Here is a 26868-nt window from a genome sequence, read left to right as displayed (position 1 = left end):
TTTTTTGAACAATTTTATGCTGAATCTTAAATGCAAGAATTAATAATTAGGTATGAATTCAATGAAGAAGTATGAACATAGGCACTTACACAAGCAAACCCTATTCTCAGGGAAATGTTACCAACTTCAACTTTTGAATTTTTGACTGCAGCACAGCAAACTTTTAATGAAACCTTACATGTCTCATTCCACTCCATGCTCGACTGGAACACATCAAGCACATCCCACTTATCGGACTAATGGTACAAACACTAACACCAAAAAAATAAAAAACCTGCAGTGCCCCTACTGCAGTGGCTTCACAGGAACCTTCACTGGCCCAACCTTGCAGTAATAGCGGAAGGGCTTTGAAACTAGGTTTCTCAAAGCACCCTCACCTTCGGTGGCCATACGAGGAAATGGTGTATCTGCAATGTTACAAACAAGGAAATGTAGTAGAAGCCCTCCATTGCCACAATTTGGCAACCCCGCCAGCTAAGTTCTCACAACACTGACTCAACATGAACACATTTCAGCCACAGCTGAATCCTTTTCAGGGAAGACCACACAATAGTTCTCTTTTGTAAATAAATAATCTTGTGTCTACCATAAATGAGAAAGCCTACATAAGAATTGGTCTGCAGGGACTTCAGATTACATCAGAAACGCTAAAATCCTGCAGTTAACACCACCGCACATTGTATGGTGAAAGCATAGTAACTGTGTCACACAAGAAAATTGACCATTCAGTTAAGTTTTGAGTCATACACTCACAAAAGGCACAAAACAAAGTTGGGATGGGCACTCAAACAGTTTTTGAATTTCAAATAATAGATGACATTAACTTAATAACTGGGATCATACAATTTGATAACCTGTAATCACCATGAACTACATTTCCTGATTTCTTTTCTATTGGTTTCATATGTGTCAACAATTATCAAAGCTCATATTCAACTGAAATATTTTGCAACATCTCACTACACCTGAGCCTAATCAGTCCCAGTAGCATTGTAAGAGGACCTCAAAAGTGAGTAAAATCATTTAGTGGAATATGACACCCTTACACTTTACTCGTTTAGTCAATGGGAAACTTAGCAGTTCTATGTAAATGAAATGGTGCCCTCTGTGTTTATGGTGATTTCAAAGCAAATGTAAATGCACAATTGAATATTGATTTTTGACCCACTCCATCACCAGAACAAATAATGACAAAACTATGAGGATTGTTCAATAAGTAATGCAACACATTTTTTCCCGTCAAAGTAGGATAATGTTATTTGTGATTTAAATATACCATATTGCACCCCAATTCTTGGATTATAAAACTCTACTTTTCAATGCAAACTCTGACCAGTTCTAAGGCTTTATGCCAACGTAATTTATGATCTGTCTGCCATCATGGTACCGCTCTACTGGTTTGCATCTCAGCCAAGTTTGGATGAGAAAGAACAGTCTACTAAAATTTTGTGACCTCTTGGATGTGCAGATTTGTTTCTGGCCTTGCTTTATTGCAATGAAGGAGAAGTGCAATCAAATTTTTATGAACACAAACATGCTGTAATCATTTCTTCAATTTCTTTATATTCTTACATCAGAGTTGACTGATTGACCACAAGGGAGAACATCAACTAGAGTAATTCCTTCAGAGTGCCAGAAGACTGTAGCCATGATTTTACCAGCTGAGGGTAGTGTTTCGAACTACTATTTCTTTGAAGGAGAAGCTGCGTGGTTCACCTCCATGGATTGTTTTGTTTCAGGCTGAAAAGTGGCGTATCCAAGTTTCATCACCTGTAACAATGTCTGACTAGAAATCATTACCATTGAAACAAGCAATTTGGCACAGATGTTTCTTCTTTCCTTCTGGACTGCCAACAGAGATGTCGACTTAAGCACTGAGACGCTTGATTGTTTTCTATTCATTACCTCGAATAAGGGTGCCTGCACACAGAAACACTGCAGATGTCACATCTCTGTGCAGATGATCTGTGTGTGGGATATCAGATTTCCTTCATCTCGCTCTGTTGACAACAGACACTTTACCCAGCAACCACCTCACTTTTATCTAGTGCCCAGTGCCCATAGACATTCTGTTATGATACAAATTACTAAGGAAGTGGGAGGGTATAAATTTTTCTAATTTCCAACAGCCGGTGTTTACCATATGTACATATCAACAGCTCCCAGTAGGAAAACGTAAACACCATTGCTTGGTCAGGAAGACAGCAATCTCGACATTCTTGAATGAGACTGTCTGCGAGCTCTGCAGATAGGAAAGTGCAGACCAAATTGCCTTCGTAACATCATGTAAGAGATACTAAGTAATATGCAACATTGCCTACCAGGGATTTGATCAAGCAGTAACGACACTGTAACAAATTTGTTGAGCAAATATAGTGAAACTGAAGACCACTGACATCTTGAAAATAGCAGAGCTGATTTGGTTATTATGAATGATACCATAGAGAGGAGCTCTCCTCAACAACATAAATACTTAAATACTTGATGTTGTAGAGTGTAACCTCTCCCTGACATAAATACCTCCCCCCCCCCCCCCCCCCCAGCTTAGAGCATTCTATCTGTGCAATTGACGGCATTCATGTTGTTTGTATTCTATTCTCCGGTTACAGTATGGTAACAACTTGTGTGTGAGAGACTGTTGTAATATTGGTCTTACACTTCCTGCCTTAGGAGAATCTCAGTGATCCGTAGCCACAGATAACGAAGTCCAGCAACCAGTACCAAAGTCAGCGCAGCAGTCAACACTTATGGATAGTTCATGGGACTACCAACATAGTTCTGGTCCAGGGCAGAAACTGCCCTAAAAGTCCAGCATTCCACAAGTTTGATGGCCTACTGTACCGGTGGGCAAGATTCTGCATACAGTATGGTATCCGACATCATGGTCCACCTGATGGGACAATGCAGGCAGCAATCTGGGAGGGATTGAGTACTCTCCGAAATAGCATGTGAATCAAACATACACATCAGTGTCACCACCATATTCAAGCAGGGCTACTGATGGACTGTGTCCACTTCACCAGTGGGTGGCAAACTGCTGCATCAGGGTATCATTGACTTCCAGTCCAAGCCGATGCAGCATCCTTGGCAGTCTTATGTCAGCTGTAGGATTCAGCAGATTCCTTTCTGAATTATGTAGATGCCAACTGCCACAGAAAGCACGGCAATGACTTGCATTCTGAGCAATAACTAGAATTATCTCCAGTACTGTTTTATTGTGTTTAACAATGATACACAGGTCCTCCATTTGCATCCTGACACAAAGTAGGGGTTTCCAGTCCAGCAGTGGGTCACCCTTTCAATTCTATAAACATTTGAATATTAGTGATGGTCTAATTTTTCAACAAAAGGAATTCAATAAATGCTCTTGGAATGCACCTCAGTTGGAGATGCCATTTTGGAGACTAGTTGTAGAACTGCCATGTATCAGGAGTTACTGAAAACAAACGAGATGATGCAGGAATGTTTAAGGATGTTGCAAATTGAAAATACAATCTTGACCAAGAAAAAAAAAGTGTTATCACTTATTGAAAGCCTCTTGTATCTGATGGACAGTATTTCTCCAAGACAGATTTTGCTGGAAGACGAACAGTCACACCAACTCATCGTAACTAATGTGTCTTTTGGATTTTACAAATATAAGATTCTGTCTTTAGGAATTGCTAGTGCGCTGGCAGTTTTTCACACACTACTTGCAACAATTGACTCAACAGATTCTGAATATATTTAACTTCTTGGAAGATATAATTGCCACTGGTGTTACAAGAGAACACCTGGAAAACCTGTGCATGCTCTTATGCACACACGGCAGCAAAATGGACTAAAATGTAATCCAAATAAATGAGAATAGGTAGGCCACATCATGAGTCATGGAGGGCTACAATCAACCCCGCAACATGTCAAAGCCATAGACAAATATAAATTACCTGCAAATGAAATATCTCTAATTATTTCTTGGTAAAATAATTATTACTCCAAATTCCTACAGAATGCCGCCCACAACACCAAATCACTCAATAACTTATACAAGAAAGGCACCAAACATTAATGGCCCTAGTAGTACAGAACAATTTTCAAAAATTAAAATTATCTTAACTCCACTCCTTGTCTAATGACATACGACCCTCCCGAGCAACTAACCCTCCCTACCAATACCGCACTGCAAGGCACTGGGATGGTGTTTCCCACAAAACTACCAGTGGTATCAAGAATCCATTTCATATGCTCCAAAAAGGATTTTAGCTCAGATAGATAACCCCAAATTGAAAAAGACGTTCTTGTGATCATACGTGGTACCAAAAAATAAATTACATTTCTTTATGGTACTAACTTCTGATTTACTTGTTGAGTTTCAAGAAATGACCTTCTGGAAAGACAGATCAGTGCATTCACAACAGGCCCTCTTCCAAATTAATTACAATCACATCTTTATCAGCCTACAGCACAATACATTATAATGTCAATGCCTTGTCCAGACCCCATATTTCACTCACACAAAATAGTATGCTTCCACTTAAGACAATGCTTTGCAAAATTGTTCAGAATTTTTTCCCATCGCAGTAGCCTAAATCATGTCTGCTATGACTGAGGCTCCACCATTACAACAAATATCCAGACATATTAAGCCCACTTGGCCAGACTGACTCCAACCCCATGATCTCACACCTATTTCTTCTTAAAAAATAGAATCAACAGTTCTGGGAGTGCTGATGCTGGCCAACACTGCAACAGCACGTCATTGACCTGCGCAATGACCACTGTGTATTAATGTGCATGAAGAGACTTACAAGATGGGGTGGCATCATATGTTACATCGGTTGGGCAGCCTGTTCCTGTGAAACCTGTTCGTGACGCAAGCAGACCAACCACAATAGTTCCATGCTTGGAAAACACTTCTGTGCCTCTAGTGACTTGGTAGGAACCATTTCTTCAGAATATGTGGCTCATTCTAGTTGATGCACGCTCAAAGTTCTCATATGTATTGCAATAGCCCGACACCACTTCTCAAGAAACTTTTGTTGCCTTAAAAAAGTCTTTGCTGTAGAAGGCACCCCAGCAAGTCACTGCATGGCTGCCAACATCAGATAGTCCTGGACCTCTGGTGACTGACTATACACTCACTCCATTCCAGCCACTGCCCCTGTTAATCTGTAGGTACAGAGGTTTATACCTGCACCTTTAGATGAGTGCCACATTGACTTCCCAACATAGGGCAGACAAAGTGTTCTTAGTGGAAGAGCTGTCACCAACACTTACCCTGCAGCTAGCCCATTAAGATTTTTGGCATAATAACAAGCCCAACAGCTGATTCCTATGCTGAGATGCCGCCTTCACCATATGCAGATGACAATTAGATTGCAGATGAAAGTTACAGCACAGACATTGAGATGGCTATACAAAAATCCCCAGAACCTCACGTTGGGCTCCCAATCCAAGTCTCACCCCCTCCCATTTGGTTCATGGTACAGTAATCTCCACTAACAGCAGTGACAATGCTGGTCATATGAGCCAGTTAGAATATGAGGGATAAATCTGTTTACGGGTAGCAAAATCAATGGCCGGTGATCATCTCTGCCACAGGCTACACAGACTGCAACAAGACATCAAAGGAAAGCAGTTATTTGGATGGAACTGGTGACATGACAAATACTGTATAATAAAATTCGCTGTCCAGTACAGTGCAATCACTTTAGACTATGCTAAGCTTCGTTGACAACTACTGCTAACATCTCTCTCTCTCTCTCTCTCTCTCTCTCTCTCTCTCCCCCCCCCCCCCCCCCCCCTCCATTATAGGCCATTATAGATTTGGATTCTTCACTTGGCACATGACTGGACTCTGGTGTGATTACTGACTTCCTTGTTGAATCCAAAGTCTGACTATCAATCAATGTTATAACGTCAAGGCAGAGATGCTTTGCAAGCTATAAAGTATTTTGTGTGGCGTAAAGACCATGCTTAGTCTAGGGGTAGTGTCTCTTGGCTAGTAATTAAAACATCCTGGGTTTAAAGCCAACCATTGCTTAAATTTTGAATAAAAATTCCTTAGCAATGAAGTCTGAAGATTTCCAGTATAAGGAGTCACTCCTGTCTTGCCAACAGCCTCATCAAAGAAGGCAGATGAACCAACAGTGTTTCAGGGTACACTCTTGCCCTTGGGATATGAAGCTGCCCCTAAAAGCCAGAAGAATCACCAATGATCAAAGGCATGAGGATGCAGATGGCACTAGAAACCACTGCATTGCAGAGAGATAATGTGTGTCCACTGGACATGGTGCCTGGAACTGAAAAAGTGCAATGATAATCTCTCCATTGGCAGAAGATTCTGGATTAGTCCCCCATTCAGGTCTCCAGGAAAGGGCAGCAAACTGAGAAATAGTCATCGATAAAGACTGAGTAATCAACAAAAGGATAACATTCTACAAGTCAGGGTGCAGAATGTCAGGAGTAGAGCCAATCTACATATACTGGGCCAGTGAAGTGAAATGGGAGGAACATAAGGATTTCTGGTAGCACGAATACAGAGTAATATCAACATAAGCAGAAAATGGTAAGAGAGTTGGATTCATTATGAGTAGGAAGGTGGTGCAAAGAGTGAGTTACAGTGAAATGATCAGTTTTTGGTTTGATCTCAACAGAATCAACAGTGAATCAAAGCCAACAACAGTGGTTCATGTTGTAAGAGTACAACTGTTGTTATGTTATTGCACCCCACGTGACATTCCAGTGATGGTATCAGTTGAATGACATAGTCGATGGATGGGAAACTGAGAGCATAGATTTAGTTCAAGAGGGGGAATATCCATATTTTAATGTATGAAAAATACGTTGCAGAGGGTTGGGATACAAGTGGGTGTAGCTATCAGCCACAACCAGGGGATTGAGTACCTGGCCACTGACTGTGTACAACCTACTGAAAGATTATTAATGACCACAACTGAAAATGAATAAGAAACATAAAAATGGAATACCTGACACATTAAGTCATTATTGCTGTTCTAATAGCTCCTAGAGAGCTTGTGAACTGGACTTCGACTGTGATTACTAAACTTCACAGTTAGTAAGGGTTGGTTGGTGCAAACTTTTATTTCTTATGAGAAAAATATGTGAGCATTAGTGTTAACTGCTGTTGGGCACGATTCAGCAATTCAGACAGTACTGACTGGCATGGATGAGCAGTGAGTGTGATGCATTACGTGAGGATTTTGCAGCAATGCTATGCTGAATTTAATTATGACGACTGAACTAATGATTAGTTCAAAAGATATATTTGATTTATTCTGAGCAAGTGGATTGTTCCTTGATATTTGTGGTTTTTTTTCCTCGTCTGGGGTTAGAATAGGAAGGTTTTACACTAGACTACTTCTGATCAGTGTTAAGTCAGCACTAATTAATGATTAGCAAAATCATTTATGTACAAGGAATTACATTTTTGTAGTTTAGGTCCCAGATTACTTGCGTTCCCTCCGAGGACGAGGACCAACCTTGTGACTTCAATTGGCTGAGTGCTGAGACCCATTCGTTACTGACAGTGAAGCCATTGTTATGGCTGATCAGGTCATCAGGTCTCTTATTTCACTAGCCTCATTTATAACACAGTCTCAAAATGATGTGGTCTGTCTTGGCACTTCTGTTTCATAGAGTCCCCTGTAGCAATGTAGTGTTCAGCAAATACAGATTTTGTTGGTTGCTGAAGTTCGATGTGTCTCCTGTGCTCCCTGCACCTGTTTTTGACTATCTGCGTAGCCTGCCTGATGAAAGTCTTACACCATTTGCACGGAATACAGTAGACACCATTTACGAAGGCATTACTGTTATGTTGAGCCAAGATTCTGCTGATTTTGTTCGATACTTTGCTGGTGTACATCACAAATACCACTGTCTTATCCTCATTATCATGTTCTATCTGCCGGGCCTATACCTTCTGCCTGAAAGCACATTCTCCACTCAACAGTGGCTTTTTTAGTCTCGCCTAATTCTTGGGAGTGATTTGACGCTGTCTCTTGAGATCAAGTGGACCAATCGTGATGCATTGCTACAGTCTAACAGTTTGAACATTCGGCAGCACGAGAACAGCCACAAGAAAAGCGATGATGAACTCTAACCTCACCAGTAAAGACATAGGCAATAAGGTGAAATCAGTTCTGGAAAAGGGACTAAATTTCACACCAACATTGACTGCTACATCTGTTGCAGATTTCATCAGTGGTACAGAACAAGTAATTCACACTCTCTCCAGCAACAATGCATAAGAGATACCTCAAGAAACACACTATGTACTCACTTGAGCTAATCCACTGAAGACAAACATCACGAAAGTGGAGAGAACTGCCATTTGAGAACTGCAGAATCATACTGAAATAATCACTCTACCAGCTCACAAAGGAAATGCCACTGTACTACTACTGCTGTCAGAGTACTATTGCAAAATGTACATCTACCAGAGGATTCAGCACAAAGAAAATTTAAAGGAGACCCAATCAACAGAGTAAAAAGGAGAACTATCGTGCTTCTATGCTAGTCCCTGCTGAAGGAAATCATCAAAAAGCTTCGAACATAGGCTGCTGCACCACCAAGGCTCCATTGCTTACCAAAAATTCATAAACAAGACACTGTATTCAACATAGGTGTATCTGTGTACCAATTTGGCAAACATCTAATGTCAGTACCAATCAGGAACTCTGCGCATTTTATTCAGCAGCTGCAAGAACTGTGCCTCTGTAACCATAACCTTATGGTGAGTTTTGATGTTGTCTCCCTCTTCAACAGAGTGCTGCTTGTTGATTCCCCTCATTTTGACAAGGGAGAAATTCAACACCAGAATGACTAAGCTCTTTGAATTTGTCATCACATCTACATTCTCTCTCTTCAATGGAAATTTTATGAACAAATGGGTGGTATTACCACAGGTGCCCACTGTCACTGGTTGGGGCAAATGTACTAATGGAGAATTTCGAAGTGAAAGCTGTGAAAAAAGCTGCACTGAACCCCTCACACTTTTTCAGATTCATTGATGAGACATTCATGGTGTGGCCCCATGAGAATGGGAAGGCTTCAAGAGTTTGTCCAACACTGCACCCTGCATCAGATTCACTATGGAGGTGGAAGAGAATGGCAAACTCTCCTTTTTGGGCATCCTAGCCAATGGCACAGCAGACGGCACTATGGGACACAGTGTGCGCCAGAAAGCCACTCTCAATGGTTCGTATCTCCATGCCTGAAACTGTCATCATCCTTCACTGTGTGAGGGTGTGCTATACACTGCTCCACATGGCACATGCTATACAACAAGTCTAGCAAGAGGGTTCAACCACCGCAAGGATGTATTCAAGAAGAACAGGCACTGTGGGAGGCAAATCCAAAGTGCTTTCAGGCAGAAGGTACAGATCAAGCAAACAGACCATGATGAAGAGGATAAGACAATGGTGTATCTAACACACAACAGCAAAGTACCAAACAACATCAACAGAATCTTGGCTCAATGTAACACGACATGCATTTTCGGTCCACCACTGAAAGACACATACTATTAGGTATGATGGAAGATGGCATGGGGATCTGTAAACTGGGTGTCAAATATATTCTATGCAGATGCAGTTAAGGCATAAATTAGGAAGACTGTGTGGACAATTGAAAAAAAGATGCAAGGAATGAAACCAAACTGTAGCAACCAACAATATCTGTGGTTGCAAAAAATTGCATGGCTACAGGGGACTCAGTGAAATAGGAACAAACTGAAATGCTAAGACAGACCTATCATTTAGAGACTGTGTTATAAATGACGCTCCTGAAATACGAGGGCCGACAGTGGCTTCACTCTCAGTAAAGAGTGGCACCCAGCACTAGGCCAATGGAAGTCACAACATTGGCCAAGACCATTGAATACTGGAGTTTGTGCTCGCCATCTGGTTTTGCGTCCTCCTGTCACCCCACCCAACATGGCATGTGACCAGGTAGTGAGGGAAGGCGTGGAGAGTGGATAGGAGTATAAAGGAGATGCAATGTAATGGAGATGCTTATTCTACAGGTATAACCTGAAGATAATGGCACGATACGCCATGGAAATATCATATTACGTAAACGACTGCACTCAGCTGGACAACCAAGATCAATAAACACAGTTGGTTTGTCAGGATAGATCACACTCAATGACACTTTTTTTCCATTGGGTGTGACAACTTCTCTGCTGCCAAATATTGGTAAACATCATCAAGATACCCTGCTTGCTGTGGTCACTAAGGTGGTACAGCATTTGATTGTGTATGATATCTGGTCCTGTAGAGCTATCTTTGCATTGCACTAGTGCACCATTTAATTCCCAGTCTGTAAAAGGGGTGTTATTAGAATCTGTCTACAGAGTGTTAAAAGCTGTGATAAAATTTAATATGGAGTAAAATCTGGGTGAAAAGTGTTTGAAACCATTACTTTGAGGTACAGAGTCATTAATTTGGGTGTCTCTGAAGGATTGGTATTAAGTAAAATGAATGTCAATAGATACATCACAGTTTGGCCCATATCTATGCATATATTACATTAACTGAAGTAAGTTACTTCTCCTGAAAGCTTTGCTTCGGTTGTTTGATTAAATGATGTATCTTATAGTAGTAGTTTGCATATAATTATATTTTTAGTAGAGCGGTTTCTCCTTTGTTGTTACAATGCTCTTTGTTTACTTCTGAATGCCTCGGCCATTTCTTGGAACACCACCATGGAACAGCATTGAGATGGTCTGGAAGAGTAGGGTATTGCGTTATGTGCTGCACATTTCTTGTACTCTCATACCAATGTGATATATAGGCTTTAGAGAAATATGGTTATCAATTGACTTTTTATATGGACCACCATGATGGAATGTCAGTAAGTATCTAGTGTTGTGTCATAAAAATATTGGGTTAATAGGCACTGCTACGCATATCACTCTGATATGCCATCATGTAATAGATGTGAGCCTAGGATTGCTGGGCATTTAGTCAACGGAAAAAAAAGTTCCAGGAGTAACGCAAAAATTCACGGAGGTCCCTGTACTCACCAGACAAAACCTAAAACCAGAAGGAACTGCTCAACTAGTTGATCTCAACTACTTGTATTCTAGCTGCCCTGTAAATGTGAATGCTGAAATCGCCAAAAAAGATATGGGGGAGGTGGGGGAGGGGTGTAGAGAGAGAGAGAGAGAGAGAGAGAGAGAGAGAGAGAGAGAGAGAGAACAAATGTAGGCCTTTCTTCTCCTGCTAGGATGCATATGTATCTGAGGGGAGTTGTAAGTTGAATTCTTGCAGTTTCCACCTTCAAATCATCTTACTCAGCAGTTACTGCTAAAAGTAGACAGAATGACCAATGTGCAAAAGCACCACAAAGACCTCTTCTCTGTACTTCAAGTATTTGAAAACATGATAGTTTTAGACTGTAGGAAAGTGAAAAACCAATAAATGTAATTTTTGCAGTGTGACATCTTGGAGAAGAGGGTTGTCAACTGTTTGACTGGTAACGTCCACCACAGTTCCACTGCTGAGTCATTAAGAGAAATGCAACTGAGGCGGAAGTTAGTTCGGTTAAGTCACTGTTTGTTCCCTTGCTTGCTATGGGATAAGTGTAATATCTCTACGTGCTGTTTTTCTGTCATTAGGGGAGATTCTCATTTTCCTTTACCTTTCTCTTATTTTTTGTGGAATATATAAATGAACATTACCTTTCCCAATGCTCAATAGATTCCGAGCCAACAACCTCCTTCCTAGTTGCCAAAACCAACTATATCCTCACCCACAATTACTCCTCTTAAGACCAATGTTGAACCCTGACTAGTGATGTGGGCTGAGCAAATGGATATTTGCCCTGGAAATTTGCCCAAAGCAGTTTCAAATGTCCAAAATCTGGGCATTTATAAAGAAAGTACTTTTTAAAGTTTTTACTGCTAGAGTCTATGATTAATAATTAAATTAAGTGATGGAAGAATACTCCCAATTAGGAGTTAGTAAATATTTACGTTTAAACATACATGAGTCAGTCACTGACTTTATTAGTGAGAATAAAAGGAAAGAAGAGAGAAGCATTCCCTCCCCACTAGCATTCCAACTTGCTGTACCAAGGAAGAGAGCACGTTACTGACAGCTGCTTATCATCTGCCAGTACTACTCCCTCCCCTCTCACCCCACACATTCAAACGACACCCCCCCCCCCCCCGCCACACACACACACTCACACACATACAGAGCAGTGAATAGCTGTTTAGTGATAAGCAGGTAAAAAAAAACATTGTTCTTAGATCATTGCTTTGTAACGTAACACACTTTGTAATCTGTGTCAAATCTCTGAATATTACTGAAAAATGATTATTAATAACAAAATTATTACTGAATGTATTAAACAGCTGGCATGTGTTTCTTGATAGTAAATATATTCTTAAGTGTTACACTGTTTTTAACGAAAAAAAGCACTTTATTGTAAGGTGTAGTGACATTTGAGATAGACCACAGTTTTCTATTGGGCTTGTTTCCTTATCTACTTTTATATGACTGCCAGCTGTGAAGATAAAATGAGAATACTAAAATGAAAAAGATTTAATACAAAGAATTGATGCCAAGGACCCTGGAATCATTTGATTCTGATGCTAGCCAATTTCTAGAGAACTGGTGATTCTTGGACTTGTGGAATCGGAATCAGCACGACTCATCCCTAATTAAAATCATTATGGATAAACTCTTTTCACTCTAACATTTTTGCAGTCCACAGCATAAGTAAAAATAACACCTACAGGCTACCTACTTAATCTACATGTACAAGATTAACCTGCTATTTACAAAAAACAAAAAAGTGCCTGGCAGAGGGTTCAATGAACCACCTTCAAGGTGTCTGTGTATCATTCCACTCTTGAACGGTGCCCAGGAAAAACGAGCATTTAAATTTTTCAGGGCGAGCGTTGATTTTTCTTATTATATCATGATGATCATTTCTCCCTATGTAGGTGGGTGTCAACAGAATATTTTCACAATCGGAAGAGAAAACTGGTGATTGAAATTTCATGAGAAGATCCCATTGCAACGAAAAATGCCTTTGTTTTAATGATTGCCACTCCAATTCCCCTACTTTGCGATAATACAAAACAAGCTGCCCTTCTTTGAACTTTTCTGATGTCATCCGTCAGTCCCACGTGGTGCAGATCCCACACTGCACAGCAATAGACCAGGATAGGGCAGACAAGTGTAGTGTAAGCAGTCTCTTAAGTAGACGTGTTGCACCTTCTAAGTGTTCTGCCAGTGAATCACAGTCTTTGGTTTGCTCTACCCACAACATTATCTATGTGATCATTCCAATTTAGGTTATTTGTAATTGTAACCCCTAAGTATTTAGTTGAATTCACAGCCTTCAGATTTGTGTGACATCACGTAATCGAAATTTAGCAGATTTCTTTTAGTACTCACGTGAATAACTTCACACTTTTCTTTATTGAGGGTCAACAGTCACTTTTCGCACCATACAGATACCTTACCTAAATCATTTTGCAATTAATTTTGGTCATCTGGTGACTTTACAAGGCGGTAAATGCATCATCTGCAAACAATCTAAGAGGGCTACTCAGATTGTCTCCTATGTTGTTAATATAGGTCAGGAACAAACAGGGCCTACAATACTTCCTTGGGGAACGCCAGATATTAGTTCTGTTTTACTCGATGACTTTCTATTACTACGAACTATGACCTTTCTGATATGAAACCATGAATATGAACTATACCTTATTTCAAGAATTACTTTTAAACTTGAGTTTTGTTTTCCTTTTTTATTATGTACTACCCCACTAATTGACCTAATTAAAAAAGTATAGTTACATTTACAGCCCAACTTACTTCCCCTAACAACTCTAATAATAACTAGGACACATTCTGTGGCATCAGCGATTTCCAATTTAGTACTGGAGGGAAGCGTGGGGGGTAGAAATCGTAGAGGGAGGCCAAGTTATGACTACAGTACGCAGATTCAGAAGGATGCAGGTTGCAGTAGTTACTCAGAGATGAAGGGGCTTGCACAGGATAGAGTAGCATGGATAGCTGCATCAAACCAACGACGATGACAAGAACAACAACAACAACAACAACAACAAACAACAACTCTTCCCTAACTTTCAAACAGCTTTTTCAGCTTGTTTACCCAACCATTACAGAAGCAGCGTTGCAAAACACCTTTTCCAAAACAAAATATCAGTTAAAATTTTTTTGTAAGTGCCACTTATTAATTAATCTTCAAAACATATAATGCATGAGCATTTCTGAATTTTAGACACTTACCTGAACTTATAAATGCCCAAGCATTTTACATCATTAACCCTGTATGACTCAGTTCACTACTCCATCCAACCATGATCTACCCCCACTGCCCCCAAATCACCCCCTGTTAACATTCCAGAATTGCTTAATCTTGAACCTTGCATCACCATCATTCCCCACACCCATCAACTTGCAAGCTAATGGTACATCTGCCCAAAGAACTGCAATCCACCACCTAAAAATTGACCCCGATCTTATAATCCTACGTCCTGGCTAAGGCTCAACCATTGTTGGTTTGAACTGTAAGGATTACTTGTCGGAAGGACTCCGCCAGCTGTTAGAATCATCCACCTACAAATCCTGCCACAGTGACTCCACTATGGAAATCTCTCCTCAAATCCTTCTAGGCCCATCCTAGAACCTCTCCCTGGAACCCATCCCTCTCCTCACCTCTACAACTCCCTGCACTCCCACCTTCTACATGCTTCCTGAAGTCCATAAACCCAATCACCCAGGACAGGACATTGTGGCCAATTGCAGTGCCCCCAGTGAGTGATACTCTGCTCTTGCAGACCAACACCTTCAGCCTATCACCCGCAACCTACCCTCCTATTTAACAGATACCAACCACTTCCTCCACTGACACTCTACAGTTCCTGTTCCTTCACCACATGGTGCCATGCTCATCACTACTGATGTCATCTCCTTTTGCAATGAAATCCCTTATACCCATGCTCATGCCTATGCCTACTGAACATTACCTTTACAAATGCCCAATGGATTCCAAACCAACAACCTCCTTCCTAGTCACCATGACCAATTATATCTTCACCCACAATTACTTCTGCTTTGAAGGTGTTACGTACAAACAAATCTGACGTATGGCTATGGGCACCCGCTTTGCACCATTCTATGCCAACCTATTTAATGGCCATCAAGAAGAATCCTTACTGAACACACAGAATCCCAGACGTCACCTGGTTCAGATTCAGTGATGACACCTTTGTGATCTGGTCCGGTTGAGGACACCCTATCCACATTCCTCCAGAATCTCAACATTTTCTCCCCCATTCACTTCACCTTGTCCTACTCAACCTAACAAGCCACCTTGCTTGAAGTTTACCTCGACCTCTGTCCATATCAAACCTACCAACCACCAGCAATACCTCCACTTCGAAGCTGCCACCCATTCTATACCAAGAAGTCCTTTCCACACAGCATAGCCACTCATGGCTGTCACATCCGTACTTACGAGCGGTCCCTCTCAAAATATACCAAGGGTCTCACTGGGGCCTCCACAGAGCTTTATTACCCTATCAACCTTGTACAAAAACAAATCTGCTGTGCCTTCTCTCTCTAGTCACCCACCACCTCCCAAAGTCCCACTGTCCAGCCACAGAGGAGCATTCCCCTTGTGAGTAAGTGCCACTCAGAACTGGAGCAACTGAAGTACATTCTCCGCCAGGGTTTCGTTGCCATGCCCTGAAATAAGGAATGTCCTACCCACTATCCTTCCCACCTCTCCCACAGAGATATTCTGCCACCCACTGAACATACATATACAATCCCTGTTCCCAACCCATTGCCTCATGATTCACATAATAGTCCCACACATCCTCCAAGAACTGCAGTGTTAATTCTCTATGAAAGATATTGTCGTTGGTCTAGCGTATCTCCCAGCAGTCAACAGTGCTTGAGATTACATTTCAGTTGTTGCTTTAATCAATAAGGATCCATTCCACATTGTTTCAAGGGTGGCTACTCCACCTAAATTATCTTAAATATTCTCCACAGAAAGACAATGGCGTCACTGTTGTGAACAAGTCACTCTTTATCCTAAAACTAATTAATTATTGAGTAAATTGTATGGGACCTTATTTTCTAACTGGCTCCACGCCACGGGTAGATAAGTGAAGGCTGCGGGCTACAGGAATGCGCATTACATTTTCTACTTTAAGTCAATGAGGCAGCCATGTCAACAATTCCATTCTTATTCTCATTTCCAAAGTGTTGGCCATAATGTGGACAATTCTAGTTGAGGGCTCTCAGCCTGTGTGCCACCTAGCCACAGCAGAGTCCAACAAATTTGGTGTTCAGTGATCAGAGTCCCAAAAGAATAGGTACTTACTCCTTTGACTTGCTCCAGGAAGTAACAGCTTGGGTACCTACAATGTGAGGATTGGATTGTCAGGGGTCTATGATAAAGCAGGTGCCTGATGACAATACAGTGTCCAATTAGGTACTACATTATTTTGGCAGTATAAGTTGTCCACATAGTGGGAATGCACAGGTGATCTTCATATATTGTGGATAAGGTGTCATCTAAGTTGTCTTAGTTAAGTTATCCTCCCCAAATGACTTGCACAATTGGAAAAAAAGGGAGGAAGAGGGGAGGGGGGGGGGCAGCAGCAGCAAGAGAGGAGTCCAAAACTAAAAGTGTGGACTAGACTATTTTATTAAAAAGGTAAAAGAGAGAAGAAATCAAGTAGGATAATCTAACAGGCACAGGCAAAATGTAAGCAATCACCAAGGCCTAAGACTGGAATCAACAGATCGAAGGAGAGATGGATAGCTGGCGCGTGAGGGTAGGGGTAGGGGTAGGGGTAGGGGTAGGGGTAGGGGTAGGGGTAGGGGGTGGCGGGGTGGGGACAGCAGCAAGGGGAAGGGGTGGGGGGTGGGGGGAAGTACCACAATGGTTCAGGGTTTCGCATTTGCCCCTTACATACCTATGAAAAAGCTGTGAATTCCCTGGAGGACAGATTCACAAAATAACAGTATTGAAACTTACCCTAATACAGTGCACATGTAACAGCACTCCTGCCTTACAACAGATGATAATTTTTCAGAAACTGAAAACTCTGTAAGAGGGTATGAAATTCTTGGGAAAGGAGCATGTTTTAAAGATACAGTTTATTGAGATAAATGTGATTTATGTTCATTTAGGGAAGCGTTGTATGATCAGGTTTCTGTGTATAAGTTCCAATTAGGTAGTGTTCACCATCTGTGACATTTCTGTTACTATTTCTGATGGTATTAATAGTAAATGCAAGCAACTGATTTTATTCATATAATAGTGCAAATACCAGGAGCTATAATACAAATCTGACAAAAAAGAGCTACAGCATTTATGGCACTAATTAAACAAAAGTTAAAAGTAATTATCCGAATCAATTATTTATTCATCAACAGAATTTATTCCCATACCTTCATATTTTGGGTTTGTAATAATTTACTGTGTGTGTGTGTGTGTGTGTGTGTGTGTGTGTGTGTGTGTGTGTGTGTGCGCGCACGCGCGCATTTCATAAGTTGTGCAAAGTACATTAAAATAAGCTTCACAGCTACCACTCCAGAAATAATTGGAGTTCGACAACACAGCCTGCTCAGCTCATTTAATTGTAAACATTCATCAGATTTTGGTGCAAAAGTAGTTATTTGACTCTTGAGAAACCCTTTTGATAACCCACAAAACAGGACTAGGAAAGCTACAATATTTACAGAATACATGTAATATGGACAATGACAAATGTCACAGTCTACTAGAGCCCAAGGAAAAAAACATCATGCATGATGCTATCAACAAAAAGTTTTTCACTATGTCTCAATGAATGACCACATGACAATGTGATATCACAAATAGTATATCTTATTCACTGTACAACTTAATCGGCCATAACATGAAAGCTCCACATCTCTTACAGCCAACATACTATAAATTGCTTTCCATCAAACTGTAGCCTATGACAACTGACCCTAATCATATTCACACAATTATTACCATATTTCTTTCTTTAGTTATTATATAGTGAGGAATACATGCAGAATAGAAAATATTATGATTAGGTAGCAAGGAAAGAACAATGATCAACTGAAGTGAATCAAAAGTGATGCATCCCTTTCATTATAGAAAAATCATTTAAAAATCTACCAACAAAACACAACTCTTAGTGGGAAAAAAACAGAATTTTAAAATCTTTCTGGCTTTGCCATTATGGTAACTGATTTCGAGAGGAGCTTCCAAACCAGAAATTTGTGGCCTGAATAACCATTATTGTCACTGGAAGTTAGTCTTGGCAGTGATAAAAACAGTCATCACTGCATATGCTGTAGAAATATTTAGCGTAAGAGACCCAAGTTGCTCAGCAGCTGGTACGATCCCAAACATAAGGTATTCAATGCATATAGAAAGATTGTCTCCAACAGTCAAAGGGTCAAAACTGAGTGCTGGACTGGGATTTGAGCCCAGAACCTTGTCTTTCATGGGCACTGCTCTTAATGACTGTACTATCCCGGCATGACTCATGACTGATCCATACAGTTTTGATAGTGCCAGTGCCTCTCACTTTCCAAACATCACAGTTACTATCCTACATACCTCAATGGCCTAGTAATCTTGGAAGAAAGTATACTGCAATGAAATGGCTTAGCCATGCTGTAAGGATTGTAGCCAGAATGAATGTCTTACTCTGCGGTTAAGTTTGTGCTGTTCTGAAACCTACTGGCAGACTAAAATTGTGTAGCAAACTGGGTTTTGAACTCATCTGGTAAGAGCTTTGCCTGTGGAAGGTAAAGTTCCAGGTTTGATTCCCTGTTCAGCAAACAGATTTAATCTGACAGGTAGTTTCAAAACAATGCACACTTTATGCAGACTGAAAGATTCATTCTGGCAATAAACCCTACACTGTGGTTAAACTGTTTCTCTACCATATCTTTTCTTCCAGGAGTGCTATTTCAGCAAGGTACGTGGGAGAGCTGTGAAGTTTGAAAACTGGGAGAGAGGGACTCTTAAACTGGAAGCTGTGGGGGCTGGTCTTGAGTCCTGCCCGGTTGGCTTAATTGGTGCCTATCAATTAGTAAGATCCTGGCTCAAGTACTGATAGTGCACCCAGTTTTAACTCTTTTACTTCAGCAGACGACTTTGGTACATGCTGCATTGGGCAGTGACCAATCAGGCTGCACCACTGAGTACCCTGTGTTTGCGATACTATCAGTTACTGGATTTGAGCCCTAGTCCAGCAGAGAGTTTTAATCTGTCCAGAAATTTCAAAACGGTTTACACACTACTACAGAATAAAGGTACATTTTAGATTATATAACATGTTAAATTTTATACCAAAAAGTTGTGATCAACATTTTACTTCCAAACGTAGCTGCAGCTGAACTTTCTCAGTATGGGTAAGTACTTCAACATCTTCCTGTTAAGCTCCATGCAGAAGCTTATCACCACGAAGTGAAAGACCTGTTTGGATTTTTAATTTTTTTTCATACTGAAAGCACCATTAAAACATTACAGGTGTTTTCCAAATCAGTTCATTGATAAAGAAATTTACTAGAACTCACCAAAGCTTTCTGGATCAGAGTCCCACAGCTGCAGGTCATCTTGGGTCAGGAGGAAGTAGTGAGAGACAAGCTTACGACACATCTCATGTAAAGTATCTTCAGTGAAGAAGTCCTGCTTCACCTGGTGTGCTTTCAGTGTGGCTGGCTCCTTTGTTTCTGAGGCAGACAGGATATCATCCACTGAGTGGAGAAAAATAATGTTTACTTTCTTCCAGTTTCAAAAAAACATTACTCCAAGGGAAAATTGATCCAAGAAATATGCAGGCACTTTGAATGTAAGTGCATGTGCATGTGTGCAAAGGAATAAGACAATATGAAAGATGGGAGAGGGTCGGAAATGAGACTTAATAGGGAAGAGTACAAGAAAAACCAAAAAAAGACTGGCTTGATTTCAATTACAAAAGTGAGCAGTAAAATATATAACACAACTAAGAAAGAGTTGTTCACTTATAACACAGTGTTGCAGCTTGTTCATCATCAAAGCTATCTGACATCCAATTATGGGTAAAGGCCTCCTCTATACTTTGATGAATTATCTAGGTTTTGTAGATCCATTGTACAGTTGTGAATGGTAATATTTGTTTATGGTTCACTTAAATTTTTATAATTTACCTTTCTTTAAAAATTTCGCATATGTATTTTCTGTATATGTAAAGTAAAGTGTGTTATACTGGAGGTTGAAGTTCTTTGTATTGTATGTGAACAATGTAAGTAAAACACTATATACATTGTTTCAAACAATGGAAAAACCAGGATGGTGCAGATTCACTGATGACATCTTTGCTACCTGGATGGAAGGTGAGGACACCTTATTCACATTCCTCCAGAACCTCAACAACTTCTCCCCTATTTGCTTCACCTGGTCCTACTCAACCCAACAAGCCACCTTCCTAGATGTTGACCTTTACCTCAGAGATGGCTACATCAGTACCTCCATCCATATCAAATCTACAAACCACCAGCAATACCTCCACTTAGACAGCTGCCACCCATTCCATACCAAGAAGTCCCTTCCGTACAGCCTAGCCACCCGTGGTCATCACATCTGCAGTGACGAGCAGTCCCCCTCAAAATATACCGAGGGTCTCACTGAAGCCTTCACTGACTGTAATTATCCTCCCATCCTTGTACAAAAACAAACCTCCCGTGCCTTATCTTTCCAGTCTCCCACCACCTCCCAAAGTCCCACCACAGAGGAGCATTACTCTCGTAACTCAGTACCATCCGGGACTGTAGCAAATGAATTACATCCTCTGCCAGGGCTTCAATTACCTCTCGTTGTGCCCTGAAATGAGAAATGTCCTTTTCTTGAAGTGAAATGTTCAGTATAAAAAATGTGTGCTTTAGTATCTAAGTACTTTAATATTTAAGTTGTTTATTATAGAATTGCTTTTCTATAGATCCCCCATGGCCATTTTTTGTTAGTTCCCCTGAGGTTATCTACTGGGCTCTTTCTCTTTTAAAAACATAATGTATAAGGGTGTAGTAGATAAAAAAAACTACAGTGTCTGCACCAATATTGTTTACGTGGAGTAATATTTATTTCAAGAAGAAACTTCAACAGTAAAAAAAAGGGGCAAAATTCATAATTCAGCTTTTCCAAATACTTCACTGTTTCATTGCCAGGATAGGCTGGCGACCACTATTACATGTTTTAAACTACTAAATGAACTTAGAACTGAGTTGTTCTAGCTTCAAAATAATAATATTCACACTGTGTTTCTATTTAAATGTTGGGTAAAATGATGGAAAAAGTATTGAATAGTCTGATTTACTTATCCATTAGACACAACACACGGTCAAATCCTGTAAAAAGGGTAACTCTATTGATTAGCTTTTCGTATTACTAGGACTATCCTCCCATAGTGTATTTTATATGGAAAGTAAACTAAATTTTAGTACAAGGGTTATACACGGCTTTTCCCGTAACAGAACTATTTGTTCTGTCGGGGTATAGTACACATCACAACATAGAGAAAGGTTTTTCTGTTATTTAGGTAAAAGCATATCAAATTACGATAGTAGAGGTAGGGTTACAGTGGGAATGCAGTTGACAAAGAACTTGTAGAGAAAGAATACCATAAGCTGTAACGAAAACAATTGTCATGTGTCTGGAGTGTACTCGCTGAAATAACAGAAGTCCACAGTATCCAGTTCAATATATATGGGCTTGAAGGTAACGCTAATGAAGCATTGAAACTGGTTGCTTACAAACTAAAATACTTGGGAAGAATTATAACTGTTGGCATCCTTTCTCTACAAACTGACAGATTATTGTCCTCAGCTACATGCATCAATGTTATTTCTGCGTGTTTTCTAATGCCATCTGCCCACCCTCTATTACGACACCATCTCTTGAAATTGAGATTCCTTCTTTTATCAATCATCCATTTTGCTAGCTACATCTTTCACTCACCTCTACTGAATTTTGATTATAGCTGTAATTACTTTTTTCATTTCTTTTCTGTTACTTGATCCATGTGTTTGTTACCCTGTCTCCAACAGAAATTTCCAAAATTGCTCACCAAGCAACCCTCACTTTCAATGTAAAAAAATTGTATTACATTGCTATAAGTGAATACTTGTACTATACTTTTCCTGTAATCATGCTGTTTCTGGCAAACTGGAAGCTCAGTTCTGAAAACCCTCTTTAGTTTATGAAATTCAATCCAGCCCATTTTGCTCTTTTGTTTATGTCTTTTGTTTCCAATTGGCGACTGTCTGCAATTGCACTACACATAACAAACTCATCAAATAGACCTATTAATACATGTATGTATCTTTGTGTCTTTATGGTACTCATCATATAGCAGAGATGTTGAGTTGCAAACGGATGGATATAACAAAAAGACTGTCAACCAAGTAAGCTTCTGGACAAAAGGCCTTCTTCCAAATTAGAGCGCATGCTCTCTCTCTCTCTCTCTCTCTCTCTCTCTCACACACACACACACACCAAAAGCACTACCTCTGGCTGCTGTGTGCTTGATGGCAGAAGCAATCTGGGTGGCAGGGGTAAGGAAGAGGTTGGGGCAGCAGGGTGGGGTGGGAGAAGGTAAAGTTCTGCTTGTGGGAGCATATATGGACAAGATGGAGAGAGGGTAGGGCAGTTTGGTTCAGTCAGGTAGTTAGACAGAGGGCAAGGGAGGTGGATTGGTAGGAGGACAATCTATGGTACAGGTCTTGCATCTGGTCTATTACAGGGATATGAGCCATGAGGCCAGGAGTTGGGAGCAGGGGTTGTGTATGGATGGATGAGGATATCATATAGATTCAGGAGGGGTTGGGGGTGGGGGTGGGGGTGGGGGGTGGTGGAATACCACTGTGGAACAGGTGGGAAGGATAATGGGTAGGACATTCCTCATTTCAGGGCACAACAAGAGGCAGATGAAACCCTGTATTAGACCTAGATACACGACCAAGTTCCATATATCCTTCCATCACCACCTTCACCATTCCAGTCTGGTCACCAGTATCAACTAACCCATTAAAGGCACAACTACCCTGTGAAATCCACCATGTGACCTACAAGCTAAGCTGCAACCACTATGCTGCAGCCTATGTGAGCGTGACAACCAACAGGTAGTCTGCTTGCATGAATGGTCAACATCTTGTGGCCAAGAAACAGCTGGACCACCCAGTTGCTGAGCACACTGTCTAACACAATAGTTTCATTTTAATGACTGCTTTCCAGCCCACCCTTCCCCTCGTCCCCACCTAACCTCCCAACTGCACCTATCTGCCCTACACTCTCTTCACGTCATCCCTGTATTCTCCCACAAGCAGCACTTTATCATCCTCCTCCCCACCCTGCTGTCGCTCACCCTACCTACTCAGCTGCTTCCTTGCCCCCACCACCAAGACTGCTTCTCCCATTATGCGCAGGTGTTTGCAGTCTGGCCTCGGCAGCCAGAGACAAGGTCGTGTGTGTGCCTGTGCGTGGATGTGTGTTGTCTAATCCAGTAGAAGGCCTTGTGACCAAAAGTTTACTTGTTTGACAGTCTTTTTCTTATACCTGTCTGTGACTCACAATCTCTGCTATATGGTGAGTAGCAATCTATCCTTCTCATATTATTGTCATTATTCCTTCATGGATTTTGTCTTTGTAGTACGTTGCTCATACAATATGTTTGTCATACTGTAACTGATTTTTGGGCCTATTTTCAGTCTTTCTTGATCATGATCTTCCATTCGTGGTTGAAGTTTTTCTGTGCCACATGCAAGCATTAGTAAGTCCTCAGCAACTGAAGATCGTTCAGATATGTTCCATTAATGTGAAAAATGAGTGAAAAGGCTTTCTCATAATCTACAAATTGCAGATGAAGTGGTAATTCATAACATTGCTTCACTCTATAATGCTTGCAAATGGTCCACTGTACTGTACATACTTCTACAGGCAACTGGTTCCTTTGCTTCGTCATAATTCAGTATTTTTTTTCAGTTGGGTCTGATATGATTTTGCTGAATATCTTGTATATCATGGAGAGGCTGATAGGTCTGTAAGTCTTTTTCTCCTTTTGTGAGGTAGAACTATTACAGAATTGTTACAGTTATGTGAAACTGTCTGCTCCCATAAACCTTTTCTAAATAATTTTAGCAAATTATTAGATCTACAACTTTGCTTTGGCATTTTGCAACACATGGTAGTAGTGGTGAAGATGGTAAGTCACAGGCCACAGGTGTCGTAAAATAAGCTTATGCATTTGGGATAAAGTTATTCATAATTGAATATGTCAAATTATGACCTCAGTTCTACTCATTTGTGAGAAGTTTTAATTTTCTTCTTTGACATGAAGGAATCTGCAGCTGAGGCTTATAAAATACTGGGTAAGACCTATGGTGAAGCAACTATTATTGAAAGACTGAAGAGAATGGTTTCAATGCTTTAATAACGGTGATTTTGAAGTCTAAGACCATGATGATGGTGGAAGAGAGAAGGTTTTTGGAGGCACACAGGAGATCATTATGACCCCACGTTGCAAAACCAATCCAAACATACTTAGAAATATTGAAATGGAAATTCTACCCCAATCGCCAAATTCTCCAAACACTGTTCCTTCTGACTACCATCTTTTACAATCAATGGCACATGGCCTGGCTGACCAGCACTTCTGGTAATAAGAACAAGTGCAAAATTGGATCTCCTCAAAAGAGACCCAGTTCTTCTGCCGCAGTATTGGTATGCTATCCCAAAGATAAGGGAAAGCAGTGGCCAGTGATTGTCAATACTTTTAATTGTAAGATTTTCACAATAAGCCTTGAACTTTGAGAAAAAATGGCAGAAGCATAGTTGTAGACCTAATACTTTTCTATTACCTTGTCTGCTGCTTTAACAACTCCTACCAAAATGGCATGATCTCCAGGAACATTTCTTTTCTTCATACCTTTAATGGTTTATACATTTCATCTGATATTACTTCCAGAGTACTACTGTTATATCTATGCGATTACATAAAGACAGGTCATCGTTTAATGATGTTACCAAATATCTTAAAAAATAGTTGACCAATTTACTTCAGATGAACATAGGCTACACACACACACACACACACACACACACACACACACACACACACACACACACACACACTCACTCACTATTAGCAAAAATCTTGAGATCTTAACCAATTTACTTCACATTTTGACACAATACTTTAATCAATGTTTGGACAGACATAGACTACATATTTCATATGTATACCATTATATGAAAGATAAGATGATGTTTAGCATTGTTACCAAAAATCTCAGAATGTTCTCAATCAATTTACTTCAAATTTTTACATGATACTCTAACAAACATTCAGGTGGACATAGGTAACATATTTTTTTAAACAAAATGAACAGGTATTATGTTACAATTGAGAAATAAAATGCAGCACTTACTCTGCTCTGAAAATGTGTGGTTTTATTTTGTTCCTCACAGTCAGTTTTAATTAAGATAGCAGGGTGTTTAAACCATTCTTTTATTGTTATTGCAAATTTAGATTCTGTAGTAGTACTCTAATAATAAGCTGATAAGCCATAGATATCACTTTCCCGTTTTCTGTGAAAACTGTCTGTGAGGAAGAAAACAAAACAGCAAGATTGTTGTGTATTCAATTTTTGTTTAAAGATCTGTACCATGAGAATATATATATAATAGATGGGGGGAGGATGTGTGGGACTGGCCTTGCATCTAGGTCTGTTACTGGGATATGTGCCATGAGGCGAGGGGGTGGGAGCAGTGGTTGAGGAGGGATGGACAAGAATATTGCATAGATTTGGTGGGCAGTGGATCCCCCTATGGGAGGGGTAGGAAGGATAGTGGGTGGGATATTAATCATTTCTGTGCATGACAAAAGGTAACTGAAACCACGTCGGAGAATGTGATGCAGTTGCTCCAGTCTTGGGTGGTACCGAGCCATTATGGGAGTGCTGCTTTGTGGCCAGAGGTGGACTCAGAGTTGGCAGGTGATTGGACAGGTATGGCATGGGAAATCTGTTTCTGATTAGCCATCTCTGAGGTGGAGGTCAACATAGAGGAAGGTGGCTTGTTGGTTTGAGGAGGACCAGATGAAGTGAACGGGGCAGGAGGTGTTGAGGATCTGGAGGAATGTGGATAGGGCGTTCTCATCCTCAAGCCAGATCAATCATGAGAAGCAGTAAATCCAGGTTCGAGTCTGGGTCAGGCACCAATTTTCAACTTTCCCATTAATTTATTTCAATGTCCACAACCAGCCATTTGACTGTCTTTCCTCCAATTCAAAAGGCATTGTTTGAAGAAGATGTAATGAAGTTCAAGAGGATTTTGAAGATGATGAGAGCAAAGACTGTGACGACGAACTTGAAGTTTGGCAAGAAGATGCTTTCAATAGGTATGTGATGAGTAAAGTTCTGAGGGATGGAAAAGACCTGCTGTGGTTCAATAGCCATGCTAGAAAAGTGCTAAGAAAGCAAAGGAGAGCTTCACTGCAAATTTCAATGTAGTCAATGTGTCACAGACAAACAAAAGCTCAACAACGCCAAAATTATTGTAAGGAGAGGTACGTGTAGAGCACTCAACGAATTTGAAAGTAAAATTCTGTCTACTGATTTAACAGAGGATCCTCATGGAATCTGCTCAGACAGCCAAGTGCATTAATGCACGACTTTCAGGATTCAGGGAGGCAAGCTAGTCCCACACTGAATCTATCTCGCAGATTAACAATGCAGCACGGTGAGCTGGCCAGCTTGGATGTGGTTTTTGGACCGTTTCCCACATCCAACTAAATTAATACTAGCTGGTACCCACGTCGCACCT

At 40.6% G+C, this 26868-nt stretch overlaps 1 protein-coding gene across 3 annotated transcripts in view; it reads right to left on the bottom strand.

Annotated features, from left to right (window-relative positions):
• LOC124621883 (importin-11) overlaps positions 1–26868 on the bottom strand; it is a 174016-nt gene that overhangs the window by 97721 nt on the left and 49427 nt on the right. For 2 of the 3 annotated variants that reach the window (XM_047147352.1, XM_047147351.1), the window contains exon 8: positions 19590–19769. In XM_047147352.1, coding sequence (XP_047003308.1) covers positions 19590–19769 — 180 coding nt within the window. The remainder of the gene's footprint in view (positions 1–19589; positions 19770–26868) is intronic. The other variant, XM_047147353.1, reaches the window with a different exon arrangement.

Source organism: Schistocerca americana, chromosome 7 (genome assembly GCF_021461395.2).
Source record: "Schistocerca americana isolate TAMUIC-IGC-003095 chromosome 7, iqSchAmer2.1, whole genome shotgun sequence".
Classification (NCBI taxonomy): Eukaryota; Metazoa; Arthropoda; class Insecta; order Orthoptera; family Acrididae; genus Schistocerca; species Schistocerca americana.
The sequence above is the reverse complement of the archived record's forward strand: the minus strand, read 5'-3'. Positions and strand labels throughout refer to the sequence as shown.